We start from the raw sequence: 21,730 nt of genomic DNA on the forward strand, positions 1-21,730 counted from the left end.
CCTCCCCTGCTGCCCTATTTCCCTGCTGCCCTGCGGCCCCTCCCCTGCTGCCCGCCCGGAGAAGCGGGGGAACCCGTCCGGCCGGTCTGGCGGCGGCTCCCCGGCAGCGGGGCGGGCGCGGGGCTCGGCAGGCGCTGAGCGGGCCAGGGCAACCCGCGGGCACAGGTGAGGCCGGGCCCGGGGGCTCCTGCCCGGCGGGGCTACGGGGCAGGGGCTGCCGGAGCGGGGCCGCGGGGGTCGGGGCCGGGGTTCCGGTGCCGCCCGCAGCTGCGGGGCGGTGGCACGGTGTATCCATCACCACCGGGGCCGTCCGGTGCCACCTCCGCAGGTGCGGGCCGGGGGTCGGGGCAGGCTCCGTCCCGGCCCGCCCCGCCGCACAGGTGCGGCCGGAGCTGACCTCGGGCGCACCCGGAACGCCTTTCCTTCTTTTCTCTTTCCTTCCCAGCATATCACCGGCTCGGTGCGGGAACCCTGACGCGTTGTTTTGGAGGGTTTAAAGCCCGGCGGAATCCCGCGGGAATCGGCGTGCCCCTCGCTCTCACCCGCGGGATGTGCGGCCGGTGATGGTCGAACTTAGCACAGAGTCTCTCTCTCCGGTCTGAAGTTTAAAGAAAGCGCAGGAGGTTGCTGGAAGGTGAGGTAAGGCAGCTCGGCTGTCTCCTGTGCCCCCGAGCCCCCCGGGCAGATTCCGGCTCGTGGCCCTGGGCTGCTTGCCCGACTCCCGGCTTTTCCTGCCCCCCCCGTCCATGCCTCTGTATGATGAGAACAGCCTTCAGGGCTGCGGGTGATTACTCATTAGTCAGTGTTTCTACAGTCATCAGAGCAGCAATAGCTTTCTGCATTAAGGAACAATCACTCTGCAATAGAAAATACTGGGCAAGTTACTTGTGCGGTCAGTGACTTGCTTGGAAAACAAAACAAAATTGGTGTCTCGGTGCTGCTAGCTCGTGCTTCGTGCTTATAGCTTAAATAGCATCCCTTCCTTGGATCGGGATGGAGCTGTGCTGAATGGAGCAGCTAATGGAGCATTGCACTGCTGGCTCGGGTGTCAGCAGGAGCGGTTTGAAACCGAAGAGGCCAAACAGCTCTGGCAGGGACCAGTGCTGGCAATGAGTAACAGCCGGGGTGTTTGGTCTCCGGGCTGAGGGTGTTTGGCTGTGGAGAGCCGGGGCCATGGGACTTGGGGTGGCAGCCTGGCCCTGAGCAGTCCTCACCTGGGTGGCTGCTGCTGGAGTGAGTCCCTGGATTAACACCCTGTAAGTGGCTGTGCTGGATCAGGCTTGCTCAGGTTTCTGTTTGGTCGTGGGTTTTGATTTGTTGTTGTCCTCAAAGCCTGGTTTAGAAGACAAGTAGTGTCTGGCTGTTTTTGATGTTTTCCTTGTCAGCTTTTGTACTGGTGGTTACCTTAGTCTGGTTGCTTTCGTACCTGTCCCAAGCCTCTGTTTGTCTCTGTGTTAACTTGTAGCTATCATAGAGATTATTTTCAGTAATTTCTAAACTGTTCTCACTTAATTCTGCCATATAAGACAGCCTGTAAATGTTCTGGGCCTTTGCTTTTCAGTTTGGCATAGTGAATTCCAAAAGCACTTGCAGTGTAGCTATTTTAAATGAGCTGGGGTTTATTTCTCTGCTCTCTTGTTGGTGTGGCTGTTGTTAGAGGGCTGAGAGCACGAAGTGCTGCCTGCTCTTCAATGTGGAAAGGTGGTTGGTTGTTGTTTCAGATGCGAGAGGTTTTGATGTTCTTCCTGCCGCGGGCTTTTTCAGTTCTCTTTTAAACGAGATGCTTTGTGCAGCTGTAATTGAATGCAGGACGTTGGCCAGGAGCTCCTGAAACCCAACCCTGGCTCTGTTAGTGACTTACCCAATGGCCTTGAGCAAATCACTTAACCTCTCTGTCTCTGTGCCTGTCGGGGTGAAGGGCACGATTCTCCTTCCAGACGGATTCTCTGAGCCTTCCTTGGCAGTGCCGGGCTCTGTGGTAGCACTGCTTTTTGGCAAGCTTACAGAATCCCTCTGGAACATGTGCTGGGTTTCCCCATGTGTTCTGATACACACTTGAAATATGATTTTCCTTTGACAATTTGACAATTGATGGTGATAGGAAAGATGCACAAATGACTGTACAAACCGGGTGTGGCTGTTAATATCTTTGAAAGGTCTCTGCCAGCCTCAAGCCACGAGTTTGTCACAGAGCCTGGCCACCTTAGGGTAATAGGACAAATGGCTCCACACGAAGCATAAGAAATTTTGCAAGGCAAATTAATTTCACGATTTTTCTAAAGAATAGTTTTTTGTTATTGTGTGCACACAAGGTGGAATCAGCCAATAAACCATTTTCTACATTGTTTCATTGCAGATGGAGCCTGATTTGAAGCTGAAGGCGGCGGATTCTCTGTGAGTGGCCAGTGCCAGCATCTGTGATGCAGTCTGGGCTTCAGTCGCACACTCCATTGGATAAAGGTCAGTTTAGGAAATGGCTTCAGTGTCTATTGTAGATGCTACCAGAAGAGGTGTATTAATGCAATCTCCAATCTTGGTAGCAGGAAGTAACCTTTATTTAGCCAGTTAAAAATACTTGCTGGTTTTGATGGTAACAGTGACTTCTAGGGAAAAAACTCTCTGTGTAGTTCCAAAAATCTTCTGCTCCAAATAATGCAGTTTGAGCATGCACAACAAGAATTCTTTTTTCTCTGTTAACCTCAATATGGGCTGTTGTATAATGTGAACCTCAAGAGCAAGGTAACACCCTCTAAAAGGCAGGCTGAAACCCCTTCAGAGTGTGCTGGAACCTGCAGCTCGAGCAAAGGTTACCAGCCCTCTTATCTTCTGCAAAGATAGCTTGCCTTGCCTTGGACTTTAAATGACAGAACTCTGCAGATTTGTTAATGAGAAATCCTAGAGCAGATAATGGGGAAAATTATGATTTTGTTTCTGCAATGGCCCATCTTCAAGCATTTTTGCATAACCTCAGGCAGCTGGCCTGTACACTGTGGGTCTCTTTCTTGGATTTCTTGATTTTCTGTTCAATTCTTGGTGTACAGTTAATCTCTTCCTTGTGTCAAATCCTGTAGGCTCATCAGGAAAAATTAGGTATATTGGAAAGTCCTTCATACTTATTTTCATACAAGTTTTAATAAGTAGCTACACCGGGGAGTACACAATAGCTTCTGCTTTATATTTTATTTTTTTTTCCTCAAGATGAGGCTTGAATATTTGTCAGCAGCACAGAACTGTACCCTCTCTCCTCCCTCTGGAGGGTTTCAGGGTCTTGATGTCTCAGCTTGCTTGAACAGGTCTGCAGTGTGTTCAGGGGAGGAACTGTCACCTCCCTGCAGCCAGGGCTGGCATGAGCAGCTTTTTAAAGTGAGATTTTCAGAGTTTGGAGGTGCCAGAGTGTTACAGTTTTACTGTGGTGTTTGCCTACTGATGGTGCAGGTAATCGGGATTATTAGGGCATTGGAGGAGGGACTGGGGTTGGTTCCTTGCAAAGGAAAGATCTGTGGGTGTTGCAAGGTTGGCTGCATACAATACCAATTTAAAAGTCTCCTGGAGCTGGAATTAGTCCTTAATTCTCAGTTTGTACAGACTCCAGAGCAGTACTAGGTGCTGGTGTTAAGGTACTATTGTGAATCAAATAGATACACTTTGTATTTAAAAATTGTGTGTGTAAAACGTGTAAAATGAGGGGCTGGGTGCACTGCAGCACTCCATGGTGCAACCAGGCTGACTCCTCTAACCTGTCACTTGCAGAAGGGGATCCCCAAGGATTTCTCACCTTGCAGGGAGAACTGGAGTCCTTGGTGGTTCTGTTGTGTGAGATCTCAGGTATGACATGTTGTGTCTCAGATATGACATGTGCTGTCCTGAGTTATGTGGGTGCATCACTTCCCCACCAGCATTTTATCTGCAGCCATACTGGAGTCCCTCTGGTTTGAACCTTTTGGGGGTGATTCTGTCACCTCGTGTTAGGCAGTGGGAACTGCTCCCAGGGTCATGGTGCAGGGCAGATGTGTAGGGTCAGGAGTTGTTTCATTACCTTACACTCTGGAGCCTCAGCTGGCTCAAAGTGCATACCTGAACTCCTGAGCTCACCTTTCTCTGGGCATCCCAGGGGCTGGGCTTTACCTTTCCTGGGGTGCATGTGACAGCCAGTGTGTTTGAGGACAGATGACTAAGGGAAATCATTCTCTTCAAGATATAATTTTTGGGTGTTCAATTACTGTAAAGTAGTCATTCAGGGAAGTAACTGGAGCTGTTGTGTGTTAAATAGATCTATAAATTGATTAGCTTTAAGCATATAATTTACATGGCAATCTACCTGAAGCTTAGTAGTGTTTGGAGGGAAGCTTATTTCCTTGGCCTATTTGTGCTGATTCATGCTGTTTTAGCTGCTTTCTTTTCCTCTCAAAATGTCATAAAGATTTTGGAAGGTTTTAGCTGTTCAGAAGACCTATCTGCCTGTCCAAGCACTTGTTACCAGTAACATTTCCCATCTGCTGTGAGTAATCAGCAATCCATCTCATCTATTATAAGCAAATCCAGTTTCTGATTTGCCTGTTTCCCTGTTGCAGCTCTGGTTCCAGGGAGATGAGTTGCTGAACGCAGTTTTAATGAAGGCCCATACTCTGCCAAAGCCTTAGGCTGGGATCCCTGAGGGGAGAGCAGAAATGCAATATCCTGCTGTCAGAGGCCTTGGCTTCTGACTGTGCTTTGTGGGTGTTAAAAATAACTCTAGGAGCATTAACTGGTACCAGCTGGGTCATTACTGGGCTGGAGGATGGATCATGACCTGAGAGTGGATGCTGGGCTGTCTTTGCAATCCCAAATTTCAGGTCTCCAGTGCTGTTAGAGCTGTCCCTTAATCCTGACCCATGGATGAAAGATGGGTCTGAAACCTCTCAGGGCATAAGCTGGGATATGGACTTGAGCCCCTTGAATAGGGGTGTCTGCTCTGCTGGAGCCATGCAAGCGCTCTGTGGGCTCTGATTTCTCCTGTGGCTGCTCTCCAGGGTGGCAGCCCTGAGGGTGTCCTCTCGGTTGCTGCTCCTACCAGGCTCTTTGTCCTTGTTCCCACTTCTGTTACTGGCGAGGTGAGCAGTGTGGGACAGCTGAAGATGGCAGAACAATTACTGCTGTCTCTGAGGGAAAATGTAATTGGACTGATCATGCATCTGCCAGTAGGTCCTTGTGGGAACCCCACCCCAGAGGCTGATGGCAGACATGGCTTTCTACTGCAGTTTTGGGAGTTTGCATTCGGCCCTCCTGTAAGCAGGTTTTGTTTTGCAATGCTGGATGCTCCAGTAAAACCTAGTAAAGAAATAATTCTTACGTGTCTGAGGATCAGGCTTTGCATTTAAGTACTTTTTAAATGCCAAGTTAAATCAGTTAAACATCTTGCCGTAGCTTTTTTGTCCTATTTGAACTCCAGAGACCTGAAGCAGTTCAGAAGGGTCTCTGAGTTATTTTTTGTAGTATTTGAGTTTACTTTATGATTCTTGCTTAAAATACCGATCTTGTTGTGTTCTGGAAGAACAGTGCATGGCCAGGTTTGAGCAGCTGTTGCACTTGGCACTGCCAGAGTGTATGAGGTAGTGCAGAATATGGTGCCAAGGACAGGAGCATGCAGGGTGTGGGCTGTGGTGCCAGCAGGTGTGTAATGGGAGGCTTGTGGGTCTTTATATCCATAATGAACACAAAATAACAGCTTTAGTGGCGTTTTAATCCTTTTACTATTCATGTCCCTTGTTCTAGATGGACTCATTAACGTTCAGGGCACCTTGAGCGATGACCTGATTTGCAAGAAGTCACCCCAGGTTCTTGCAGCAGTGTCATGTGCAGTGACTCTCCAGATAAGAATTTAGAGTAAGATTGGTTTGGACTGTTGTTTACTGCCTTGAAACAAGTGCAGTAAGTGGAGTTTTTACAAGGTTTACTTTATTCCAAATAATCCGGTGCTTGCCCTGAGGCAGAAGTAGGCACAAAACCTGAATTACTGAAGCACTGTGAAATTTGCCCTTTTAGTAAACAAACTGGATCAGGTATACTTAAACCTGTACCTAATACTGTTTTGATCTCCTTTATCTCCCCATATATCCACCCTGCTGTTGGATCAGCGGGATTTTCCAGGCTAGAAGGCAGAACTGGGAGCTGGGCGCTGCTCCCCACCCACCCAGGCAGTGTGAGCTGACACTTCCTCTAGACTGAAGTGGTTAATGTAAGGTTTTCTCATCTGAAACAGTGTGAAAACCCCTGTTGTCAAGTCAGGAACTAGAAATTTATGGCCATGCAGCCAAACACCAGCTTTTTAAAGTGTTCTCTGAGTATTTTATGAAGCAGTATTTAACAACTGTGTTGTTCCATCTCAGGCCCTCCATGAACTGTTTCCACAGTCCTCAGAAGAGTGACCAAAATCAGTGACCCTCCCTTCTTGCCACGTTTGCTCCCCTTGAGTTTCTGCTGGGTGTGTGCTCCCCTCTCTTACCTGCTGCCTCGGGATTAGTTGGCATCTCTGTGCTCCATGCTGTCAGCTCCTCCCATCTCCCCTTTCACATCATGATCCCTCCCCACCTTCTTCTGAACTTCTGACACGGCTCTGGCCTCCCAGCCAGCCCTTTTCTTCCAGACCAGGTGTCAAGAAACTTAACTCTAAACCAATTTGTCAGCCTGTCAGGGGAGGGAGGGCTCGTTTGCCCTGGGTCCCACAGCAGCTTTCATCTCTCTCCTAACTGTGGGAGCTTTTCCACAGAGGCTCCTGGCCAGCCCCGGGCACAATTCCATTGCCTCCTGCAGCATGCTAATGGTGTGCCCGCAGCACAGAGCACTTGTGCTGCCTGCAGGGTAACACTTAATGAGATCTAGTGGTGGTTTAGTTCTCTGAAGAGGGAAAGTGAGTACAGTTAATTTAACCTTACCCCAGATCCTTGGCTGGCACCTGTTCCCAGTGAGCATCGCAGGCTGCTGCTGGTGGCATTGTAGGCATTGCCACGTAGGCACACATCTGTAATGGAGAACAAAAGCAGCATGGTTTTGACATCTCATCTACCCCTTCGCATGACTAATTAGTTCATTAATCATTAAGCAGTTAATCAGTAAAGTTTAATAGACTAACAGCTGAATCTCTGTGTGCCAGGAATATGAGCTTGTTTCAGTTGTTGTAGAGTGAGAGCCAGTTAAAGATCTGGTGGCATTTTGTGTTCTAGGGATTGTGTGTGGGAGGAACGTGTTAGCAGGACAGAAAGAATTAAAAAATGGAAAAAAGGATAAATAAACCAAAATATCACAGTGAGGTATTCAGGGACCTGAATTGGAGCCTGAGGTATATTTCCTAACTCCAAGGCTATTTAGGAAAACATGTTCTGTCACGGAAATCTCAGGTTCTACACCTGTGTTAGGGACCAGCTGTCATACTCCTGGGTAATTCCATCAGGGAGAAGCCTCCAACAGTTTGTGTGGGCCTTGGGAGAAGTTGTGTGCATTCCAGTACACTCAGCCTGGTGGATTTGTTGTGTTTTGTGGGCTGTCAGTCTGTCCTGGGTGGGCCCTGCAGTGCTGTGGCTGGGGAGCATGGCCTGCCTCGGGCTCCCTGCCAGCAGCCTGCCACTCAAGGAGCACCGTGTGTGCTCATGGAATATTTATCTCCCTCTTATAGGAGATATTAGGGAGGGGAGACAATTCAGCTTTGCAAAACTAGAAGCTGAGGGGGATGTCAGCGTGTTTGGTGCCGGCCCTGCTGCTTGCTGGGTTTGTTAGCAAAGGCGGTGCCATGGTGGTGAGGCAGGTCAAGGGGCAAGCTGGGAATTGATGATTGATGTGTAGTTCAGGATTAGGATCACACCCAGCTGTGGCTGGAGACATCCAGAGCTGAAGGGCACATGGGCATGGCCTCAGCTCATCCAGCCTCTGATGCAGCTCAGGGCTGAGACAAAATGCATCCCCTGGTGCCCTCGGGTGTTTGGACAGCGAGATGTGGGATCTTGCAGTGATGTGCAGCCCATGGGAAGAGAGAGGAAGCGAGGCTGGTTTGGGTGAGGCTCTGCAGGCCAGGATGGAGGATCAGCTGTGTGACCCGAGCCCTGGACATCTGACCTGGCGCTCCGTGCCCGGTTCCACGTCCCACTGTGGCCAAGCAGAGCTCCAGCTCCTGTGGCTCCTCAGGGCATGATGTAATGCCACTGGGAGCCGTGTTTGTGTGCTCCCAGTTCCTATGTCAGGAGCACACGGTGTTCCTGGGGCTGCAGTGTGTAATTACACATAGCAGAACAGTAATGAAGGGCCGGCTGGGACAGGAACTGCCCCTGATTCTGCTCAGTGCTGGAAAACCAAGCCCGTGCCTTGTGCTGCTCTGAGGAAACTGGTGACCAGTACCAGCAGAGTAAAACCAGAGATGTAGTTTCAAGCACTTGGTACATGAGCTCTTTTCCCTAACTTGTCCAAAATGATGGCAGGGTGCTAGCAGCATGATTTCAGAAAGGGATTCGGAGACCACCTTCGAGGAGGATTCCCAGCCCAACGATGAGGTGGTGCCATACAGTGACGATGAAACAGAGGACGAGTTGGACCGTCGGCAGCCTGGGGCTGAACCAGGACCCAACCAAACCAGCAGGGACGCTGAGGAGAGCCGAGATCCTGGGAAAAAAGGTAACAACATCATGAGCCTGATTTGGGGAGTGCACGATGCTGGATGCAGAGGTTGAGCCTCAGGGACCGATTGGACTTCTGTGTTTATTTGTCAGCTAAGGTTTGGAATGGTTTATCTGACTCTGGAGGAGTAAATTGATGGCAGTTCAGTTTAACAAATGTCAGAATGAAACTCAGCTTCATTCCAACCTGCAGCCCAGTCCTGTGCCACTGCTCCTTGCGCAAAAATAATGAGCATAGTGACCTCCTGTTAATTAAGGCAGGCCCTGGATGTACATGGCCTGTGCTCTGGGAACCGTTCAGACAGACCTTCAGGTACTTGGTTTCCCAGTCCTCTGGAAATGGGCTCCAGCATAAACATTTTGCTGTGCTCAGTCAGTGTTTTCCCTGGAGTTCTGCTTGTGCAGAGCTGATTTCCACCTCACTGCTCATTTTATAGGCTCATGAGTTTCCTGAAAGGTAAAAGGTGAATGGGAGGAGTTCAAAGGAACCGGCAGGTACAGCCTGTGGCTGCTGCCAGCGTAAGAACCTCAGTGGGAGGAGTCCTGGCATCCCTGCTCTGAACCTCTACCCAAGAAACATCTGTAGCTCCCCTAAATTCCCTTTTCTAATGGTGCAACACAAGTATTTTCAATGTAACCAGAGCCTGTGGAATTTATACAGATTTTTTCCTGTTTGTATGGGAACAGTTGATCAGCTCTCATTTCATAGCCACCTGTTATGTGTTGGCATTTTACAAGCACCCGTCAGATGTTGAGTTCAGGATTTTTTTATGATCACATCCTTTAAAGTTGATGAATTACCAAAGCAGCTTGCCAAATATTAGGTGTTAGTACCACACTTTAAAGTAATTTTTAGGAGCTTCCTTCCTGCAGGTTTTACCTTAGACCTAATTTGGCAGTTTTCCATCAGTTTTATCAACACTGCAATGGTTTTGGAATGTGGTAAAGAAATGTTTATGTAGATTTTGTTTTTCTTTATGCCCTGCCATTTTGACAAACTTCATAACTTTCTAAATTCATGCATATAATATTTAACTCAAAGGTTCTTCCAGATAAATATTTCTCTATTATCTTCTGGATTTGTAACCAAGGTGCTGGGAATGACAGTTGTGTAGTCACAGGGAAAGTCCAGATATGTCAGCATGGAATTTGCTCTATGCTGGGTGGAAAAAAAAACCGCCTTTGCACTCGGATTTGGGTTCTGAAGTGTTAGTCACAGCCGTGCCCACGCCTCTGCCGTCGGGAGTTTCACCCCGTGCATGGGGGAAGAGATCTCATGAAACCAGGAAGAGCATCCATTAGGGACAGTCCCCGTGGGCTGGAGCACAGGGGAGATGCTTGGCCGGTGAGTCAGGAAAGCTGCATTTCAAAATCCTGCCTGCCTCATCCTTCCCGGGCAGGCTGAGCTGTCCTGTCGGGAGCCAGCTTCCAAACCTGGGGAAGGAGTTCCCAGGATCTGTGAAAGAACTGGCACAGAAAATGACTTGATGGATGCAATTCCTGCTCCTGAGTTTTCTCACAATCGAACAAAACTGGTGGCTGAAGAAATAAGATGAGCGCTTCAGATTTGTATTTTTTAAATGGGTGTGAATGAAAACCGTGGCACAGTGTGGTTAAAGCAAATAAAGCAAATTTCATTTCCAGCAAGGCAGGTACCCGGGTTGGAGTGCTTAGTGCCTCTTTTAGAGACAAACCAAAAGAGGGGAGAGAAAGGAATTTGGCATGAATAAATACTACTCTGGAGGTGTCCCACAGAACTTTCAAATGTTAAGCAAGCTTCTCCCTACCTCTGAATGTACTTGAATTGCTAATAAAGACAAACAGCCTGGAAATGTCTTGAAAAGGGTTTTTTTTTAAGGATATGTATTATAAAGCAGGTACCAGCCTTGCTTCAGTTGAAAGTGCCTTTAAAATATGGATTTGAGGGAAAACCTGAATGTGACAGATTTGTTCCCTCATGTTTCTAACACTTTTTGGCCCCTTTTGTCCCTTCCAGACTGCAGCTGGCAAGTTAAAGCAAACGACCAGCGCTTCTATGACCAGCCGGGCTTCAAGAGAACAATCTTCCTGTGCTTCAAGAAAAGCAAATATGCGGTAAGTGGTTTTTTTCCCAATGAGGTGCTAATTGTCGGGTGAATGCTTCCTTAATCCCGGTAAAATCTTTGGAATGGCTGGTGAGTGGTGTAAAAGCCGTTCACAATTCCTTAGTGTTTCCAGCAGAAGGGGGGAAGAATAACTGGGTTGGAGTTTTGAAATGGAAAATCAAGCAAGAGTGTTTAAGGTGAGATAGAGAATTAGGAACATAAAAATATGCGCTGTACATTTGTGATGGAAGGAGAAGCTCTGCTGTGTGACTGATGTTTGGGTTTCTCCCACAGGGAAATGCAATTAAGACGTACAAGTACAACCCCATCACTTTTTTACCTCTGAATCTGTTTGAACAGTTCAAGAGAGCAGCCAACTTCTATTTCCTTGTTCTTCTCATATTGCAGGTAAGTAAGATGGAGAGTACCCACTGTGAAGGGAGTCTGAGCTCAGTAATATTTATGACAGAATTCAATGCTGTCCTGTCAGGGAATTGTGGGACACTATCTGAACTGCTGCAGAGACCAAACCCATCATAACAGAAAGCTGCAACAAATGCAGATGAGCTATGGCAGGGTTCTGGGATGAGCTAGTTGTACAGAATTAGAATGAACTCATTGCAGAGCTCATGAATTTCATGAGGAAAAGATGTTTCTTGAGTTAATCTCATAAATCAGAAGCACCACCACACTGTATGAGCCAGTGCAATTGTTAAAGGGAAGCTGATTTCTAAGTAGTGTAACAGCCAAACTCTTCCCACAGAGTTTGTTCATTTTCACAACCTGACTTAAAATTCTCTGATGTGTTTTTTCTCTAGTCAGGTAACTGTGAAATAGCTCTGATTTAAATTTGATTGATGATCCCTACTGACCGATTTTATCTGTCTTTTGTAGTCGATTCCTCAAATAAGTACCCTGTCATGGTACACAACACTGGTGCCCTTGCTCTTGGTGCTGGGAATAACTGCAGTCAAAGACCTGGTGGATGACATTGTAAGAACCATGCAAAATGCAAACCCCTCCCAGTGTAGCTCATTTCTCCTGATGTGGTACAGAGCAGGGAGTACATTCTTTGTTCCGGTTTCAGGCTCGCCACAGGATGGACAACGAGGTCAATAACAGGACATGTGATGTCATCAAGGATGGAAGGTTTGTATGCTCCCCTCTGAGCTCTGTAAGTGATGATCCTTGCTCTGTTGCTAAGCTTTGCCACAGATCTGAAGCTGCAGAGGATGGGTAGGGCTCAGCTCTGTTCTCTACTGCCTGTCTGAAAACCTAATTGAAGCTGGAAGAAAACTGCTTAAAGGAGTAATTTAAAGTTAATTCTCTGGGACTAAATCTGTGCTAAGAACAATTTCTTTGGAGAGAAGGACAGGAATTCATAACTAGGTGAAGCAGGAAGAGAAAGGATAGGTTGACTTCTGAGCTGTAGACCCTCAACTAAATTGCAGTTTCTGAGAAGCTAACCCACAGCACACCAAGAGGTCATTTTTTTCCTTAGGAAAGTTCAGTATTTTAAGATCTATAGAGTGCTTAGTGTTCTAGATTAAAGAGTAATAATTATTAAACTATCTTTGGTAATAGGTTCAAAGCCACTAAATGGAAAGATATTAAAGTTGGTGATGTCATTCGTCTGAAGAAAAATACTTTTGTTCCTGTAAGTGCTTCCCATACATTTATTTTGTGTTTCAAGAGAGCTCTGTAGGAATCTTTACCTGGCTTTATTTGATGTCTATATATTTGTTTTCTAGGCTGATATTTTGCTGCTGTCCAGCTCAGAACCAAACAGTCTGTGCTATGTGGAGACAGCTGAACTTGATGGGTAAGGTTCTACTTAAGGATGTTGTGGAGTTAATTTGGTCTGAGTAGGAAAAGAACAAGGATTGTGTACATTAGAGTCTGCTGTTAAGCCACACCTGGGGAACAGTATCCTGCTGCTGATTCCTACAATTCCAGAATAATTAAAAATTGTCCACTGGAGTGCTACAGGTACATCAGAAGTGTTGGAGTATGTGATATCAGAAGAAAGGGAGAAGGACATGGGTTTATTTTTTTACTTTAGTATAGGTTGCCCAGAGAAGTAGTGGTACCTTAATTTAATTATGCTAAACTTCTCTCCTGTGTCCGTGGTTTCAATAAAATCACCTTTTAATCCTTTCTTCTTAGGGAGACCAACTTAAAATTCAAAATGGCCCTGGAGGTGACACACAGACACCTTCAGGAACAAAGTGCCCTGGCAGACTTTGATGGTTGGTACAGTTCCACACCTAACACTATTAGAACATAGCTCAAATTGTTTGCAAGTCAATAAAAGTAAAGGAAAACTACTTCCATCAATGCATTTGGATTTAACTTGTACATTAAACACATTCTCCTCCACATTTTTTAGGTCTGGTTGAATGTGAAGAACCCAATAACCGACTGGATAAGTTTACAGGATCATTATCCTGGAGAAATTCAAATTATTCTCTGGATGCTGATAAGATTTTGTTGCGTGGCTGTAAGATCAGGAATACGGACTTCTGCCATGGAATGGTCATATTTGCAGGTGTGTAATATTTCCCCACTAAAAGCACATTCTTTTTCACTGGAGTGAAAAAGAATCTTCATTCTATGGACACCAGCTGTATTTTGTGTCCCATTTTGGTAAAACTGTAATACTGACATGTGTTTGCTTATCCTATCTTTCCCTTTCTTTAATTTTTGACTCTTTATTTTTAGGTGCTGACACAAAAATAATGAAAAACAGTGGAAAGACAAGATTTAAAAGGACAAAAATTGACTCCCTTATGAACTACATGGTTTATACCGTAAGCCTTTTTGTTTAAAATTCAGATTTTAAGTGAATAGTGAATGCTAAGTTAGGCAGCTTCTTCCTGTGTGTATGTAATAAATATGTTTTGACTTTTTTCTGGCCTGCTGAGCTGGGATGGAGTAGGAGGACATCTGAAACGTGCCTTTGTGGGAAATGTTTGCTCCATTTCTGAAATGTGCCTTTGGGAAATGTTTGCTCCATTTTTCCTCATAAATACCTGTCATATTCTGTTTGGAACATGGGGATTGGGGATTTAAGTCAAGCAAGTGTTTCTGAAGTGTGAGAGGCCTCTCTGTGTCCTGCAGATCATCGTGGTCCTTATCCTGCTGTCAGCTGGGCTGGCCATCGGACACACCTACTGGGAGCAGCAGATTGGCAACTCCTCCTGGTACCTGTACGATGCACAGGACTCCAGCCCTGCCTACCGGGGCTTCCTCAACTTCTGGGGATACATCATTGTCCTCAACACCATGGTGCCCATTTCCCTCTACGTGAGGTAGGCCAATACCTGAGGAGGTGTCGTTGTGTGGAGGTGTGAGCTGCGGCTGGGAGTGAACATTCCTTCTCTTTCATTTAGTGTGGAAGTGATTCGCTTTGGCCAAAGCTATTTCATCAACTGGGACCTGCAGATGTACTACCCCGAGAAGGACACAGCTGCCAAGGCCAGGACCACCACGCTGAACGAGCAGCTGGGGCAAATCCAGTACATCTTCTCTGACAAGACTGGAACCCTTACACAGAACATCATGACCTTTAAAAAGTGTTGCATAAATGGGCAGAGATATGGTAAGTTGTGCAAAGCCTGTGCAAAGGAGGAATTTTAATACCTGTTGGATGTCAGGTACATACAAGTTCTCTTAGTTCCGAGTGAACTTCCACAATTTAGACACGGCACTGGGTAAAGCATAGGGTTGAATATAAGGTTGGGGTTTTCCCACATACAAATTGGAAATTAAGGAGCTATAGTGGGAACTTCTCAGCTTTCAGAAAAACTGAAAATTGGCAATTTGCACTTTTTTTGGTACAAATTTCCTTTCATTAGAAATGCTTTGGGGACAAAGTCAAGAAACAGACAAGGACATTTTAGTGTGAGCAGCAGTTTGTCCTTTTCCTTTCCTTCCACTGCCAGGGCAGTACATGTCGTGGGTATGTTTTACTTTGTGGTGGGCTGTACAAGCTCTGTTGTGCTTGGTCCCTCTGAGTGCAGGTTCTTGCCTTGCAGGAGACTGCCGGGATGCAGCGGGGCAGCTCCAGGGCCACCCCGAGGTAGGTTCATCCCAGCCACCGCTGTGTCCCGGGCCGTGGGACAGAACGCTCCCTCGGCAGAGCACAGAGCAATGGCACCTGTGCTAACTCGGACTCTCTTCCCCTGTTTTCTAAGCAGCAGGTTGATTTCAGCTGGAATGTGTACGCAGATGGGAAGTTCTTATTCTATGATCACTATCTGATAGAGCAAATAAAGTCTGGAAAGGAGCCAGAAATCCAGAAGTTCTTTTTTCTGCTTGCTATTTGTCACACAGTCATGGCTGACACTTCTGATGGTGAGTATGGCTTTTGCTTAGTTTGTTTTCCTTGTGTAGCAGAAAATAATAATTCAAATCCAGTTCCACAAGGGAGAGATCTGCAATTAATGCTGATACCATAAGGAAGGAGTGTTAGGCTGCCCTTTTAAATTAAACAAAACTAAATGTAGCAGTGATCAGCTATTGAATTAATGGGTTGGAAGATTCAGTTAAAACATGGAATACGAATATTGCTTTACTCCCATCTTTGTGAAATCTCCATGAAACCAACAGTGTCCTGTCCTTTCTTGTTCCTAATGTTTTTGGGGTTGTTTCCACTTGCTGTATTGGTGTCTCTGGCCAAGGATTTGTCTTTTGGAGCTTCTTTTGAAAATATTTAAATGACTGGATTGAGAAATTAGGATACTGAGGCAGAAAATGTGGAGTTTTGGTGTAATATGGAGGGAAGCAGGCTGAGGACTGATCCTGTTTGGGAAGTACGTGTAACAGCCAGGGGGTTCATGGTTCCTGATGTCTGTGTGCCCTTCTGGCGGGTGCTGCAGCAGTGTCCAGCTGGACCCTCAGCCGTATCCTGGCTGCAATCCCACAGGTCAGCTCAACTACCAGGCGGCTTCCCCGGACGAGGGGGCCCTGGTGACAGCCGCCCGGAACTTCGGGTACGTGTTCCTCTCCCGAACACAGAGCACCATCACCATAAGTGAGATGGGGGTCGAGAGGACCTACGATGTCCTGGCCATCCTGGATTTCAACAGCGACAGGAAGCGGATGTCTGTCATTGGTAAGCTGATTGCCACCAGCCTGCATGGAGAAGGTCGCTTGTTTAGGGGTGAGAAGGGATGTGCAAAGGAGGCTGAGGTCAAGAATGAGCAGCTGTGTGACACTCCTGGGGCACGTTTGAGCCCACTGAAGAAGAAACGCCATCTTGTACTTTGGTACTTGGCAGTAGGCTGAAAAATCCAACCTGAAATGATTCCTTTATGTAAGAGTGCCAACTCTGCTGTTTCCCTCCACAGTAAGAGAGGCCGGTGGCAGTATCAGGCTGTATTGCAAAGGGGCTGATACAGTGATTTACGAGCGGCTGCACCCCAGGAATGTAATGAGAGAAGCCACAGAAGAGGCGCTTGATGTATGTTTGTATTTTCTATGCCTTTTGAAAACAAAAATTATTCTTGACAATAGTGTTATTAATTTCCTTTTCCTAAGCTATTAAGCTTAATGGAAACATTTCAGAACCTAATTGGTTCTGAAAGTTGGACTTACTCTGTCAAACTTCTCAAATGCTCATGTTCTTACCCTCATGTTTGGATTGCAAATGAAGAGTTTTCTTGTGTGGTTTTAATTATTTTTCAGGTCTTTGCAAGTGAAACTCTCAGGACACTCTGCCTGTGCTATAGAGACATAAGTCAGGATGAATTTGAAGTGTGGAATAAAAAGTTTCAGGCGGCCAGTTTAGCTACAAGTCACCGGGATGAAGCTCTGGACAAAGTATATGAGGAAATAGAAAAAAACTTGATTGTAAGGAGCTGTGCATTTTTAATACATTTCAATTTTTACATTAAAAGAAACATGTTTCAATGCTACTAACCAACTGTATTTCAAATACCTTCCAGCTGCTTGGTGCAACAGCTATCGAAGACAAACTTCAGGATGGAGTTCCAGAAACTATCTCCAGACTCTCCAAAGCAGACATTAAAATATGGGTGCTTACTGGTGACAAAAAAGGTGGGGTTGCTTACAGCCAAACAGCTAAAAACAGGAGGATGTTTTCCTGTTCCTCTACACTGTGGCATTGAAAGGGAATTCTCATACTGAAGTATAAATCAGAAATTACTTAACAGCACTTGAGCCGCTTCGGGCTGCTTCTAACAATTACTTGTGGCAGAACTTTCAGAAATACTTTCCTCTCTGATTTTTTTTTTTTTTTTTTTGTAGAAACTGCTGAAAATATTGGATTTTCTTGTGAACTCCTAACAGAGGAAACGGCCATCTGCTATGGAGAAGATACCAGGCAAGTGAAAACACAGAGGAGTTAGTTCAGGATTTTCAGTCTGGGACTGACCTAGCTTAAAGTTTATCCTTGACTTTTTGGTAACAGTTTCTACCTCTCTTTCCAGTGCTCTCCTTCAAACGAGGCTGGAAAACCAGAGGAACACAGCTGGATCCAGTCCACATTCCTCTCTCAGAATGAACGAGCCATTCTTCCAGGGCAGCAGAGATCGGGCTCTAATCATCACTGGCTCCTGGCTGGTATGTACAAAGGCTGTTCTTCTGAGTGTTTGGGATTTTGGGGCACCACCAGGCCACAGTGTCTCTCACTGGGGACTCTGTTCCTTTGTCTGCACCTGCAGTTCATTAAAAATGCCAGAAATGGATGCTGGGAGCATAATGACCTCAGGTGTGTTGTTAGGCAGTGCCTGGAGTAGGACTGGAAATGGTGCAGAAGGGAACACAGTAAGTTTTATGTTTTTCACAGAATGAAATCCTGCTGGAGAAGAAAAAGAAGAAAAAGAAACTGAAACTGAAGTTCCCCAGAACAGCAGAAGAGAAGAAAAAACAAACTGAGAAAAGGAGAAGGGCAGAGGCCTACAAGGAGCAGCAGCAGAAGAACTTTGTTGATCTGGCCTGTGAGTGCAGGGCTGTGATCTGCTGCCGTGTGACACCCAAGCAGAAGGCCATGGTGGTGGAGCTGGTGAAGAAGTACAAGAAGGCCATCACCCTGGCCATCGGGGACGGGGCCAATGATGTGAACATGATCAAAAGTAAGGCGGCTGTCAAGCTCTCCCGCTAGGACAGATCTCCTCTGGCCCGCTCCTGCGGTCTCTCCACTGTCCCTCTCTGTCAGAAGACTCTTCCATCTGCTTTGCTGCCGTGGGGCTTTTAGCTTCTGTGCCTGTTTCCCTTTCTGAGGAAGCACTTTAGGAAATGGTTAGTGGTTTTTCCTGATCTATTTTTTTTTTTCTTTAGACTTTCCCTGAGCAGGAATCTGTGTGTTACAGAAGTGTAATATAAAGACCAAAGCAGTAGCTTGGCTGCCCCTTGCCTGGTGGCATTAGCCATCCCAGATTGTGTCTGCTCTGCTTCCCAAGAGATGCAAATGAAGAAAAAACCTCTAGGATAGGGTTTATGTCCCCAGGGTGCTTGTAAACTGCCTGGCCAGTGTGTTCAGGACTTTACTCACTCTGTCTCATTGCTTAGTTCTCCTTTGGTCAAATTTCCCAGGTGCGTTCTGACAGAACAAGCACTGAGAGAGTCCAGGTGGCAGTAGAAATGGCCCCAGTCGTGGTCCTGTCCCTTTGTCCAACCTAGTGTATGGTGTTTGTCTCTTCACCCAGCTGCCCACATTGGAGTTGGGATCAGTGGCCAGGAGGGGATGCAGGCTGTCATGTCGAGTGACTACTCCTTCGGACAGTTCCGCTACCTCCAGCGGCTGCTGCTGGTCCACGGGCGCTGGTCGTACATCAGGATGTGCAAGTTTCTGAGATACTTCTTCTACAAAAACTTCGCTTTCACACTGGTCCACATCTGGTACTCGTTCTTCAATGGCTTCTCTGCCCAGGTAGGAAGGTGGGATAACAACAAGCAGATGCTTCTGTCAGTGTGGAACAGCAAAAGCTTCACCTGGCAAGTGTCAGGAATGTGAAGTTGTCACCAGTGATTTCTGCAAGAGGATGTGATGAGTACTGAGCGAGTTAGTTACAAGCATTAGGTATGATTCCAGAGCACTACAGCCAGGATCATTGTTGTACAGAGAGGAAGATTTGGAAGGAGTGGGGCAGCTTAACAGAGACTAAAGAACTTCAGCAGAGCCTTGAGCCAAGGTGCTGCTGCCTTTGGGTGAACACTGTCTCAGTGTTCACCCACTGAACTTTAAGCTTTAGTAGAGCACATGTGAGTTTTCTCAGGAACTGGAGGGAAGGATGTAATAAAATGAAATCACTAAGTCCTGCAATTCCCCCTCTGTTGCAGACAGCCTACGAGGACTGGTTCATCACGCTGTACAACGTGCTGTATTCCAGCCTCCCGGTCCTGCTCGTTGGCTTGCTCGACCAGGTATCCCCATGTTGTTACAACAGATGAATCCAAAGGCACCTACCACATGGTCTTTAAGCTACACTGTTTGTCCATGAAAAAAAGAGGGGTTTGGTTTTGTGGCTTTTAAGAATGTCTTCCTTCTGCATTACTCTGTGCAAATCCCAGCTATTGGAAAGAGAAAGGGATCCGCCATTCCCTTTGGGACGCTGTATAGTTCAGCTTCTCACTCTCCAAAGCTCAGGCTTAGAACAACAATTCACAACTTTATTTTTTTTCTTCTTTATTAAGGATGTGAGCGACAAACTGAGCCTTCGGTTCCCCAAACTTTATGTTTTGGGTCAGAGAGATTTACTTTTCAACTACAAGAAGTTCTTTGTGAGTTTGCTCCATGGAGCTATAACTTCACTGATCATCTTCTTCATCCCGTACGGAGCCTACCTTAAATCTATGGGACAAGACGGAGAAGCGCCTGCAGATTATCAGTCCTTTGCTGTCACAGCTGCATCCTCTCTGATATTTGTTGTCAATTTTCAGGCAAGTAAGCTTTGTTCCCTGAGCTCTAGTGTTCTGGGAACGCTTTCTGCTCACTGTTCAAATTTCTCTACTAGCAAGGTAACTACATGCAAAAAGTAGTTGACATTATTTGGAATTAAGAAACTAATTTGGCACTTTTGTTTGCTTTTAGATTGGCCTGGATACATCTTACTGGACTTTTGTTAATGCTTTTTCCGTATTTGGGAGTATTGCACTTTACTTTGGGATCACATTTGACCTTCACAGTGCTGGAATCCATGTTCTCTTCCCTTCTGGCTTTCAGTTCACAGGTCAGTCCTCATGTTTTGTGGTTCTCAGTCCTGCCTCATGTAGCTTTGTCATAAATTAACTTTTGCTCCTTTTATTCCCAGGAACTGCTCCGAATGCTCTGCGGCAGCCATACCTTTGGCTTACCATGATTTTATCCATTGCTATTTGCTTACTGCCTGTAGTGGCACAGCGCTTCTTATCCATGACAATCTGGCCTTCAGAGAGCGATAAAGTGAGTGAAATCTGTTATGGCAGGTGTTTATTTACAGGGGCTGGTGTCAGTGCTAAGGTGTGGGCTAGTGGAAGGTGTCCCTGCCCATGGCAGGGGTTGGGATGAGATGGGCATTAAGGTCCCTTCCAACCAAGCCATTCTGGGATTTTATGATAATGGTAGAGACAAGTAAGTGATGGTGCTCTTGGGAGAGGAACACAAGCCTGGCTTGGGTCCTGTGGGCAGAGGAGTGGCCGCAGGGCTGGCCAGAGGCAGCAGCTCAGTGGGGGCTATTTCCTCGTGTGCCTGGCTGAAATCTGGTGTTGTGACTGAGACCCCATGAGGCTGCTTAGGGCCCCAGTTTGGGTTTAATTTAGGCTGGGCTGGTGTGCCAGGTTTACGTGTCAAGAGTGTAGGGGATAGATTTAAGAGTGTAGGGGATAGATTTAAGAGTGTAGGGAATAGCTTTGGCTACTTCTGCTCTGCCTTGAGCCGGCACACAGCGCACAGCTCTGAAAACAGATCAGCTGTGTTGATGATGTGTTTGCGTGCGTGCAGATCCAGAGGAACCGCAGGAAGTACCTGCTGGAGGAGCAGCACTGGAAGCGGCGGCAGAGCGCATTCCGCCGCGGTGTGTCCGCCCGCCGCTCCGCCTACGCCTTCTCCCACCAGCGCGGCTACGCCGACCTGATCTCCTCGGGGCGCAGCATCCGCAAGCGGCGCGCCCCGCTGGACGCCGTGCTGGCCGCCGGCGGCCCGGCCTCCGGGCACACGCGGGACACGAGCTGATGCACGGACTGCACAGAACTGTTCTGAACAAACTCAGGATCTTTTTAAACTGCCTGCCGTAAGGATGTGAAGGTTTTTATGTCTTATCACAGGAGTTTCTGGGTTTGGACTCCTGGGAGCACAGAAGGGCCAAGAGTTCCCAGTGGAACTACTGATCCTTGTGTCAGTGCTCTGTATGTCAGTGAAGGAGACGTGCTGGGAATGGAAACCCAGCAGTGTCCGTTTTTAGTGATGCCTGGAATCATAGACTTTTCACTTTTTAATACTATGTTGGTATAAAACTATCTACATTTCATACTTGTCATTGAAAGGGATTTTGCTTGTGTGCTCTATTTCATTAACTGCTCAGACATGATGGTACGTGAGATGCTGAGCCCTGGAGAGGGCTCTGGATGTTCCCATCAGAGCTGTCACAGCTGAGCTGGGATGTCATTGGTGATAAACTCCAGCCAGTGTCAGACTGGTTTAGGAATCAGGACAGATCTTAGCTCTGGAAGCTGCCCCTGGAGCTGGCACAAGCTATTCATTTCAGTTATGGACACAGTGATGGGTAACTAGAAATCAGTCACTTTCATGGGATGTGTTTCAGTTGCTGGTGCCTCAGTTCTTACAGTGTAAAAAGTGGTTTTATGAGTCTCTTTACATTTGCACATTCTTCACTCAAGTTGAGGTGTTTGAGTGTTTCGCTTTTATGTACTTCCCCGTCCCGAACTAAAACTAATTATTGAAATGGTTTTATAGTAAAAAATATGACCTGCAGCTCTCATTCAATGGAATGTACATTTCAACAGCGCGATGCAAATAAATACCCGAAAGCCCACTATGTTGCAGGG

The 21,730-nt window shown here is 46.7% G+C and overlaps 1 protein-coding gene across 3 annotated transcripts; it reads left to right on the top strand.

The window, feature by feature from the left end:
* The first annotated feature begins 19 nt into the window (after positions 1–19).
* On the top strand, positions 20–21,717 carry LOC140680236 (phospholipid-transporting ATPase IC-like). Of its 3 annotated transcripts, XM_072922328.1 has the most exons (30): positions 20–165; positions 446–639; positions 2,357–2,460; positions 8,445–8,637; positions 10,636–10,733; positions 11,018–11,131; positions 11,618–11,716; positions 11,811–11,872; positions 12,308–12,380; positions 12,475–12,545; positions 12,890–12,972; positions 13,113–13,271; positions 13,445–13,533; positions 13,844–14,034; positions 14,116–14,324; positions 14,761–14,804; positions 14,923–15,079; positions 15,651–15,839; positions 16,075–16,187; positions 16,412–16,576; positions 16,672–16,783; positions 16,994–17,069; positions 17,176–17,308; positions 17,535–17,820; positions 18,394–18,617; positions 19,028–19,111; positions 19,382–19,627; positions 19,779–19,917; positions 19,999–20,129; positions 20,667–21,717. In XM_072922328.1, exons 4-30 carry the CDS (start codon positions 8,457–8,459, stop codon positions 20,895–20,897), a joined length of 3,759 nt encoding a protein of 1,252 aa, XP_072778429.1. In that variant the 5' UTR covers positions 20–165; positions 446–639; positions 2,357–2,460; positions 8,445–8,456; the 3' UTR covers positions 20,898–21,717. The 3 variants fall into 3 exon arrangements, with proteins under 3 accessions (XP_072778429.1, XP_072778427.1, XP_072778428.1); XM_072922326.1 differs by lacking the exons at positions 19,999–20,129; positions 20,667–21,717 and having other exon boundaries at positions 14,920–15,079; positions 19,382–19,911; XM_072922327.1 differs by lacking the exons at positions 19,999–20,129; positions 20,667–21,717 and having other exon boundaries at positions 446–634; positions 14,920–15,079; positions 19,382–19,911.
* The last annotated feature ends 13 nt before the right edge of the window (positions 21,718–21,730 follow it).

Source organism: Taeniopygia guttata, chromosome Z (assembly GCF_048771995.1).
Source record: "Taeniopygia guttata chromosome Z, bTaeGut7.mat, whole genome shotgun sequence".
Taxonomy (NCBI): domain Eukaryota; kingdom Metazoa; phylum Chordata; class Aves; order Passeriformes; family Estrildidae; genus Taeniopygia; species Taeniopygia guttata.

What these genes read in the sequence shown, in the direction of transcription:
- LOC140680236 (XM_072922328.1), top strand. Translation starts at nt 8,457, where the DNA reads ATGATTTCAGAAAGGGATTCGGAGACCACCTTCGAGGAGGATTCCCAG. An exon ending in AAGACCTGGTGGATGACATT is followed by an intron (nt 11,717 to 11,810) that starts GTAAGAACCATG and finishes TTCCGGTTTCAG; the next exon opens with GCTCGCCACAGGATGGACAA. An exon ending in TCGTTGGCTTGCTCGACCAG is followed by an intron (nt 19,112 to 19,381) that starts GTATCCCCATGT and finishes TTCTTTATTAAG; the next exon opens with GATGTGAGCGACAAACTGAG.